The following is a 10,000-nucleotide window of genomic DNA, read 5'->3' as shown; positions in this document are numbered from 1 at the left end:
CAGGGTTAGGGGCCTACGGGGTTAGGGGCCTACGGGGTTAGAGGCCTACGGGGTTAGAGGCCTACGGGTTAGGGGCCTACGGGGTTAGGGGCCTACGGGTTAGAGGCCTACGGGGTTAGGGGCCTACGGGTTAGAGGCCTACGGGTTAGAGGTCTACGGGTTAGAGGCCGGCGGGTTAGAGGCCTACGGGTTAGAGGCCTACGGGTTAGCCCTGCGCCCAGCGAAGAGATGGCGCTGACTGGGGGCCGATGCTTTAGAAAAAGCAGCTCTCTGTTCCTCAAAGTGGGCGTTCGGCAGACGGGGGTCCGGGGTGGAGGGCTCGCCGAGTGGAGCGACCCAGTCAGCTACCGCTGAGGGAAGACAAGCGGTGGTGACTCACACACACACACACACACACTCACACACACACACTCACGCACACGCACGCACTCACACGCACACACACACACACTTGCACGCACACACACTCGCACGCACAGGCACACACACACTTGCACGCACACACACACTCGCACGCACGCACACACACACTCGCACGCACACACACACTCGCACGCACACACACACTCGCACGTGGCCCAGCTGTAAAAAGAGGCGGCCTGAACAGACTAGCCTCGCTACAGAGACGCTTCAGGGAGAGAGAGAGAAAAGAGCAGCGAGAGGGGGATGGGGGGGGGGGGGGGGGGGTCAGAGAGAGAGAGGAGAAAGAGGTTAGAGAGAGGAGGAGGCACTCCAGCCTTATCAGAACTCTCTCTCTCTCTCTCTCTCTCTCTCTCTCTCTCAATGTAAACATTTCAAGGCAGATTAAACCATATATTTAATAATGATAGAGTAACTACCTTTGATTGCCAACAACTCAATCAATTCAGTAGTTTTAGCTGTATTTTTTTACGCACTTCTAGTCAGAGGGATGGGGAGAGGAGGGATGGAGGGATGGGGGGATGGAGGGATGGATGATCAGAGGGATGGGGGGATGGGGGAGAGGAGGGATGGGGGGATGGAGGGATGGATGGTCAGAGGGATGGGGAGAGGAGGGATGGGGGGATGGAGGGATGGATGGTCACAGGGATGGGGAGAGGAGGGATGGGGGGATGGGGGAGAGGAGGGAGACACTGAGGGGTGGTGACAGGTCTGCGCCCCAGGAGTCCGAGGCGCTCGTGGATTGTGACAGAGTGCAACCTTTAAAGGCCAGCGATTGATGCATAACAGCTCCCATCCTAATGACTCAGGCTGCATGCCTGTTCCTCCTTCCCCCTCACACACACACACACACACACACACGCACACACACACACACACAGACACAGACACACACACAGACACGCACGCCTGGTTAGCCAGCCGTCTGTATAGTATTGTCCATTGTCGGCTCTTCTCCTTCTATTTGACTTGTATCAATAACCATGCTGTGTGAGGGATCATGTCAGTGCTCTGAGCTGCTGTACACGTCTGATCTGAACAGCAGGTCTGTCTGTCTGTCTGTCTATCTGCAGTCTGCTGTTTCTGCCTTCACAGGAGCCTGCATGTGACCTCAACCTCATCATGTGGAAACGGAGAGCTTCTATCGCCACCTATTGGTCAACATGAGTTATTCATGCTTTATGTTCATTTTCAGCTTTAGAATTATGAATTTATCTGTGTGTGTGTGTCTATGGATGTGTGTGTGTGTGTGTGTCTGTGAATGTGAGTGCGCTCGTGCGTGTGTGTGTGTCCGTGCGTGTGCATAGGTGTCTCTGTGTGTCTATGTGCGTCCGCCCGTGTGTGTGTGTGTGTGTGTGTGTGTACGGACCTCTCGTAGATGGCCTTCAGGGTGACCTGGTCCGTGATGCCGTCTGTCTCCTCCAGGTAGAGGATGAGCCAGGAGGTCCGGTAGGGCCAGCCCTCCGTCAGGTTGATCCACGACGCCAGCCGGTCCCAGTTAAAGACGATCTGATTGGCCCTCAGCAGACGACCTGGAGGCACACAGCCAATAGGAATCAACGACTCATCTCGGTCCCAGAGAGCCTCTGGCAGGCTTTTGCTCCAGCCAAGCCCAGCCCTAACACACCTGATTCAGCTGGTCAAGGTTTACGAAGCAGAAGTGTGAAGCGTGAATCTCCCCCAAGACATGATTGGAGACCACAAGGCATTATGGGAAGGTCACACTGTGTATACAATGCCTGTTCCCTGTGCTGCGTTCTCTAATTAAACTATATATTATATAAACTATATATATATATATATATATATATATAACTATATACATAACTATCTTTGATCACCAAGGACATGGCTGTTAAAAGTGAAAGTGAAAGCGTTAGGATGTCCCTGTGTGAATTCAGCGTCTTAGCTGGTATTTTTGGTGCATTTTCACGTGACTAAACGTGAGTCGGGGTTGTGATGACGGGGTTGTGATGACGGGGTTGTGATGACGGGGTTGTGATGACGGGGTTGTGATGACGGGGTTGTGATGACGGGGTTGTGATGACGGGGTTGTGATATCCAGCACCACGCTGTTCTAACGCCCTGGGGAGAACCCTGAGGAGAACCCTGGGGAGAACCCTGAGGAGAACCCTGAGGAGAACACTGGGGAGAACCCTGGGGAGAACCCTGAGGAGAACCCTGGGGAGAACCCTGAGGAGAACCCTGAGGAGAACCCTGAGGAGAACCCTGAGGAGAACCCTGGGGAGAACCCTGAGGAGAACCCTGAGGAGAACACTGGGGAGAACCCTGAGGAGAACACTGAGGAGAACCCTGGGGAGAACACTGGGGAGAACACTGGGGAGAACCCTGAGGAGAACCCTGAGGAGAACCCTGAGGAGAACCCTGAGGAGAACACTGAGGAGAACACTGAGGAGAACACTGGGGAGAACCCTAAGGTGGGCACAGAAACCTCTACGTTGGGAGCAGCAATGCAACTCTTCTCAGAAGGTGTTTGTGTGTGTGTTACCTGTGACAGAGACAATGTTGAGCAGCCTCCTCCTGTGTGTGTGTGTGTGTGTGTGTGTGTGTGTGTGTGTGTGTGTGTGTGTGTGTGTGTGTGTGTGTGTGTGTGTGTTACCTGTGACAGAGACGATGTTGAGCAGCCTCCTCCTATGTGTGTGTATGTGCGTGCGTGCATGCGTGCGTGCGTGTGTGTGTGTGTGTGTGTGTGTGTGTGTGTTACCTGTGACAGAGACGATGTTGAGCAGCCTCCTCATGGTCTGGGGGCTGATGTCACTGAACCAGTCATCTGTCACCAGCAGCTTGGTCAGGTCAAAGGACATCTGCCGTGTCATCGTCCTCTGCATCTGCCTACGACGGTACGTGTCCTAACACACACACACACACACACACACACACACACACACACACACGAAAGGGGATTAGTTTACTGAACACCTAAAATGACCCGCTTTTATACACACAGAGAAGATATTATTTGAACCAAGAGATTTTGGTTTAAAGGTGTGGCGAATGCGCGCGCACACACACACCCACATACACACACACACACACACACACCCACACACACACACACACACACACAGTACGCTCAGAGAACACACCCACACACACACACACAGTACGCTCAGAGAACACACCCACACACCCACACACCCACACACCCACACACACACAAAGCCCTACAGCCTCCCCTCCCCTCGTCATGTGGGCCAGCAACCACACAGTCACACCATGTACATGTGAGAGAGCCTATTATTTACCCCGGCATACACACCACCGGGGTAAAGAGCCTATTATTTACCCCGGCATACACACCACCGGGGTAAAGACACAAGCGCAGACAGCTTATATCTCCTAATCAAAATAGCCGCGGTCGGACACACGTTTGACACCCTTCCTCGTTCTATTCCATGCATTACAACGAGCCCGTCCTCCGATTTCTACCTCCACCAGCCTCCCCTGTACCATACTGTATGATGGTCATCTCCCCCGGTCACGCGGCCGGGAACACAAGGCTCTCAGCTGCCTTTGAAGTCCTAATGCCTGCCTTGTGACCTCAGTGGTGGACAGAACACGCAGCCGTCAATCAGGGAGGCCCGCTGGATCAGAGGAGGAACGGTGGCCGGCTGGTTGAACCGGGCTGAACCTCTTTGATCCTCACAGAGACCCTTTAGTCGAGACTCTCATCTCCTGCTCGAAAATCGGGGGGATACAATTTGGAATACGGTGTCTGGGAGATGATTGTATAGTTCTCTTTTTTTAATTTTTTTTATAGATTAGATTCAAATGTCAACAACTGTGACCATGTGATCTACAGTACATCAAAGGGATTGGATCAGAGAGTTGGAAGTTGGAATCTGACATGAAAACAAGCAGAACTATCAGAGTTCACATCAGGCAAAAGTCAAGGCAGCCATGTTGTTTATAAGCCTCCCCCGCCACTCCCCCCCCCCCCCCCCCCTCTAGTAAAGATAGACTCTGGTAAAGATCCACAGCTCTACCATTAAGCAGCAGAGACAAACAGACTGGCCCTCTCCCCCTCTCCCCCCCCCCCCCCTCCCCCCTCCTCCTCCATCCATCCGTTTTAGCTGCGCTTGTAAAGAAAGGAAGCAGTAAAACCCAGCCATCGCCGGCCAAGACCCAGTCGAGGACCGCAAGGGGCACAAAAAAAAAAAAAAAGCGTGCCCCCCCTGCAAACAAAGCCAAGGGGGCCCAGCTAACTATCACAAGAAGAGGCCAGACAAAATCAGGAGCCCAAACAAACAAACCAGCCAAGCCAGGCTGCAGGGCCTCTCGCTGGGGGAAGACACAGAGTCGCTTAGCCTCCCGCCAGCAGCCCTGGTGCCAACGTTTTGTCACCGGGACCCACTGCTGCTGCTCCCTGTCATTAGGCGAAGGCATCGCAGCAGGATGGATAAACACACATTAAATCAATTACACAGAGAGAGAGAGAGAGAGAGAGGGAGAGAGAGAGGGAGAGAGAGAGAGAGAGAGAGAGAGAGAGAGAGAGAGGGAGAGAGAGAGAGAGGCTCCTTGGCGAGGAGGCGACAACGACAGAGTGGCTGAGCAGCTCTACTCTACACACACACACACACACACACAGATGCGTATACACACACATATATACGCACACACACACGCACACACACACACACACGCACGCACGCACACACACCCACCCATGATCTCACCCAGTGCTGTGGCCCTTCTAATCTGTAGGCTGCTCTATATCAGTGTTGCATCGTGGGAAAATACACTTCTGCTGACAGAGGTCGAAGCAGAACTTCAGTGGTGTGTCTGTGTGTGTGTGTGTGTTTTGGATGCAGTAGTACTACACAGATCGAAGGAGAACTTTGTTGTTGATATTTCTTGTAACCCTCTGGTGCAATAAGGTAACTTCGGTACGGTGTGTGTGTGTGTGTGTGTTTTGGATGCGGTAGTACTACATGCTGTAACGTTGCCAAGGCAACTAAGTGGACTCGTCAGGTCTCTTGTTGTCAGACTACAGTATGTGCTGTCCCACGAATATGACATCATCACCACGCCTCTCTCACAGCCTCGCTGACCTCTGCAACACCTCCTCTGACTGGAGGTCAAACGGGGGTCACACCCACGCTTAGGATGCAGGGAGAGAGGGGGAGGCGGCGAGGGAGATGAGGGGAAGGGGAGAGAGAGATAGAGAGAGGAAGATAGGGGGGAGAGAGAGAGAGAGGGTGGCAGAAAGGTTGACAGACAGAGAGAGAGAGAGGGATGGGGGGGGGGGGGTTTGGCTGGCTTACCCTGCGGTTGAGGGCGTTCTTGCTGCCAAACTTGTTCTGGTCTCCGAGGCTGTTCTGGGACAGCTTCCTGTCTGCCTCCTCATGCCATCCTGCGGGGGAGGAGGGGGAGGGTGGGGGAGAGAGAGAGAGAGGCTCAGCTCAAGGACATCTCTGTAACACTTGACACAGACCCACAGGACAGATCTGTTGAAGGAGCCAATAGAAGACCGGTACATAACAAATGAAGGATGGTTTTATTTCTGTGTTTGTTTGGGTGTTTTTTTTTGTTTGTGTTTGACATGTCGTCTCTCTGTAGAAGACATTGGAGCTGCTACTGTTTGTGTTTATGATAAGGGGCTAAATCTGTCAAATATATCCTCATCATCATCATCATCATGATCATCGTGTGTGTGTGTGTGTGTGCTTGCACGCATGTGTGTGCTTCCGTGCAGGGCATGCGTGCGTTCGCTGTGTGTGTGTGTGCGTCTGCGCACGTGTGTGTCCTGCACATGTGCATGTGCCTGCGCACACACGTGTGTGTGTGTGTGTGTGTGTGTGTGTGTGTGTGTGTGTGTGTTACCCTCGGCGAAGGCCAGGTCTCCGTTGGCGGGGGACGCGGTGGCCATGCAGAGCTTCTTGGCGGTGCTGAGCCCCCTGCTGTTCAGGAAGACGGGCAGGTGCACGATGTTCCGCATGTAGTCGTGGCCGTTGATGTTGGAGTCCCGCAGCACGCTGTTCAGGTTCTGGTTGATGGCCTTGATGATGATGTGGGGGTCGCTGGCGAAGACCGAGATGAAGGGGCCTTTGGAGAACAGCACCCTCACCTGGACGGGAGGGGAACAGCAGGGCGGACCGGGTTAGAGCTGGGACCGGTGGGTTTGACCGCAAGGTTTTAGATTAAAGGGGGTGTACGCGCTGTGCTGTATGCTCTGTGTGTGTGTGTGTGTGTGTGTGTGTGTGTGTGTGTGTGTGTGTCTGTGTGTGTGTGTGTCTGTGTGTGTGTGTGTCTGTGTGTGTGTGTGTGTGTGTGTGTGTGTGTGTGTGTGTGTGTGTAAACAAAAAAAAATCAGTTCTAGCCAGGCTGCCTATGCTCTTTGAAAAAAGGGTTCTAAAAGGGTTCTATATTTGTCCCCATAGGGGAACCCTTTGAAGAACCCTTTCGGGTTAGATAGTAGACCCCTTTAGGGTTCCACATAGAACCCTTTTCACAGAATGTCCTAAATGGAACCCAAAAGAGTTCTAAATGGAACCCAAAATGGTTCTTCAAAGGGTTCCCCTATGGGGACCAATGAAGAACCCTTTTAGAACCCTTTTTTCTAAGAGTGTAGGTTCTGGTATGGTATCTAGAACGGTATGAGCTGTAGATAGAGGGCAAGAAGGCATTTAGGAACACAGCTGATGTCTCAGTCCACTCTGTCAAGGCTGTTCTTGTTGTCCACATCTCCCTGTCTTAGTAGATGAGCGTGACCAGATCTGCCTGTCAACACACAGGGGCTTTCCACTCTGTCACACGACTCTGATTTGGGCTTCATTTACAGTCTATTAGTCCCAGTAAACACCCTGGAGCTATACACACGCATACACACGCATACACACACACGCATACACACACACGCATACACACACACACACACACACACACACACACACACACACACACACACACACACACACACACACACACACACACAGACAGACAGACAGAGAAGACACACATACCCGCGCGTACGAGCGCACACACACACACACACACAGACAGACAGACACACACACACACACACACACTGCACACACAGACAGACACAGACAGACACACACAGACAGACAGACAGACACACACACACACACACACACACACACACACTGCACACACAGACACAGACACAGACACAGACAGACACAGACAGACACAGACAGACACAGACAGACAGACCTATACTGCAGTTGTCTCTGTAATTCACTTAGACCTCGTCAACAAGCCTCACCAGCCCTCCTCAAACCTCCCTATTCAGAACTGGCTGCTCGGCATATGAATATCACTCTGTGTGTCATCATACCTCTACATTAGCAAGTGGAAAAATATTTAGTTTACCGAAAAATTCAATTTTGTAATCTCATATACATTTCAAAACCGGAGACAAAAAAGGCAGAAGATTTAAGAGCACCACAGTTAATTGGTCCCCACAGACGACGCTTTCATCGAGCTGAGAGGAGGAGAGGAGAGGGGAGGAGAGAGGAGAGGAGGAGAGAGAGGAGGGAGAGGAGAGGGGAGGGGAGGGGAGGAGAGAGAGGAGGGAGAAGCGAGGAGAGGAGAGGAGGAGAGAGAGGAGGGAGAGGCGAGGAGAGGAGAGGAGGAGAGAGAGGAGGGAGAAGCGAGGAGAGGAGGAGAGAGAGGAGGAGAGGAGAGGGGAGGGGAGGGGAGGAGAGAGAGGAGGGAGAGGCGAGGAGAGGAGAGGAGGAGAGAGAGGAGGGGAGGAGAGAGAGGAGGGAGAAGCGAGGAGAGGAGGAGAGAGAGGAGGAGAGGAGAGGGGAGGGGAGGGGAGGAGAGAGAGGAGGGAGAGGCGAGGAGAGGAGAGGAGGAGAGGAGAGGGGAGGAGAGAACGCCCGCTCGTTCGCTCAGACAGAAGATTGCGTTAAGGAGCAGGAGGCTGCCAAGCTCCTGGGGGATCTATACTCTACCAAATAATAACATTTGGCCGAAGCTAATTCTATTAGGCCAGCTAGGAGGAGGAATGTGGACTTGGTAGGAGGGGAGCAGAGCCTGGAGCCAGCCTGGCTTCTGTCTGCGTCTTTGTGTCCAAGAGAGAGAGGCATTAAGAGGTGGACTGTGCTAATGCGTTCCATCACTCCTTTGACATCACTGGCACTTAGCGCTTGTGACAGAGAGCCATTCCTGCGCCTGGCGTTCCTAATGAGAGACGACACATTCTCCTGCCCCGCTAATAGAGACAGGCACGCATTCACCTCCTCCCTCACCTCCTCCCTGCCCTCCTCCCTGCCTGGCTAATAGAGACAGGCACGCATTCACCTCCTCCCTCACCTCCTCCCTGCCTGGCTAATAGAGACAGGCACGCATTCACCTCCTCCCTCGCCTCCTCCCTCGCCTCCTCCCTCACCTCCTCCCTGCCCAGCTAATAGAGACAGGCACGCATTCACCTCCTCCCTCACCTCCTCCCTCACCTCCTCCCTGCTCAGCCCGGGCGGCGTTGGGGAGTGTGGGTGTTGTGTGTGGCATTGCAGGCTGTGTGTAGAGCCGCATTTTGTAGAGAGTGACACACATACACACGCACGCACATGCACGTACACACACAGAGACACAGAGAGAGAGACACACACACACGCACGCATGCAGAGACGAACACACACACACACACACACACACACACACACACACACACACACACACCGTGTCCAGCATCTGCAGCACTCGGTCCTGTTCGCAGGCGTCCAGCCCGTCGATGATGACCGCCATGCGGGTCTGGTTCTGGGTGAAGCCGTCGATGGTCTTGGCCATCTTGGACATCAGCTCCACTTCATGCTTCAGCACCTGCGAGGGGTCAGGGGTCAACGGAATCACTGCATCAGACAAGACTTGGGTTCGAACAGCATATGAAATCACATCCAATACTTGATGCTGTGCCCAAGTCTGCGTCAGTCACAAGACCCAACAGTAAACATCGTCTATCTGTCCCAAATATGATGATTTATTATGGCTATGAAGATATGTCCCAAAGTGAATAACGCAATAATCAACATAACCTTTTACATAAATCAGACAAGCGGAAACATTATATTATCTTTATTATATTATACAGTTCCAGTCAAAAGTTTGGACACAAACTTGCCAAGAATGTGCAAAGCTGTCATCAAAGCAAACGGTGGCTACTTTGAAGAATCTAAAATATAAAACATATTCTGGTTTGTTTAACACTTTTTTGTTTACTACATAATTCCATATGTGTTCCTTCATAGTTTTGATGTCTTCAATGTTAATCTACAATGTAGAACTCCTAACGCTCATCAGACAGAGACTCTTAGTCTGTTCCAGTAGAGAACACAGGTGAGCAAAAACCCTTCAAAATCACTAAATGACGGACAATTGTGGGTTAAAGGAACCACTGCATGTAGGGGAAAACATAGATGCCTTCATACATTATGTCAGGATTTATATATAGAAAACGTTACGTTCATTAGGACGTTTCTGCCACGATGGAACCAATAGAACAGCTCTAGAAGTGCAGCCATCCGCCCACCTGGCCCTGCAGGCAGACTCTAGCAAACGCTCAAAGTATTTGACAAAAAGTCAAATAAAATGT

At 52.2% G+C, this 10,000-nt stretch overlaps 1 protein-coding gene across 1 annotated transcript in view; it reads right to left on the bottom strand.

The window, feature by feature from the left end:
- Positions 1-9,231, bottom strand: part of LOC310824805 (kinase D-interacting substrate of 220 kDa B-like) — a gene marked incomplete at its 5' end in the record, with an annotated part of 36,978 nt that extends 27,747 nt beyond the window's left edge. The window contains 5 exons of the mRNA XM_083698055.1: positions 1,790-1,952; positions 3,146-3,290; positions 5,706-5,794; positions 6,265-6,508; positions 9,091-9,231. Coding sequence (XP_083554181.1) covers positions 1,790-1,952; positions 3,146-3,290; positions 5,706-5,794; positions 6,265-6,508; positions 9,091-9,231 — 782 coding nt within the window. The remainder of the gene's footprint in view (positions 1-1,789; positions 1,953-3,145; positions 3,291-5,705; positions 5,795-6,264; positions 6,509-9,090) is intronic.
- Positions 9,232-10,000: the final 769 nt, after the last annotated feature.

This window comes from Argentina silus (assembly GCF_951799395.1).
Source record: "Argentina silus genome assembly, contig: scaffold_170, whole genome shotgun sequence".
Classification (NCBI taxonomy): Eukaryota; Metazoa; Chordata; class Actinopteri; order Argentiniformes; family Argentinidae; genus Argentina; species Argentina silus.
This window is presented reverse-complemented; position numbering and strand designations above follow the sequence as displayed.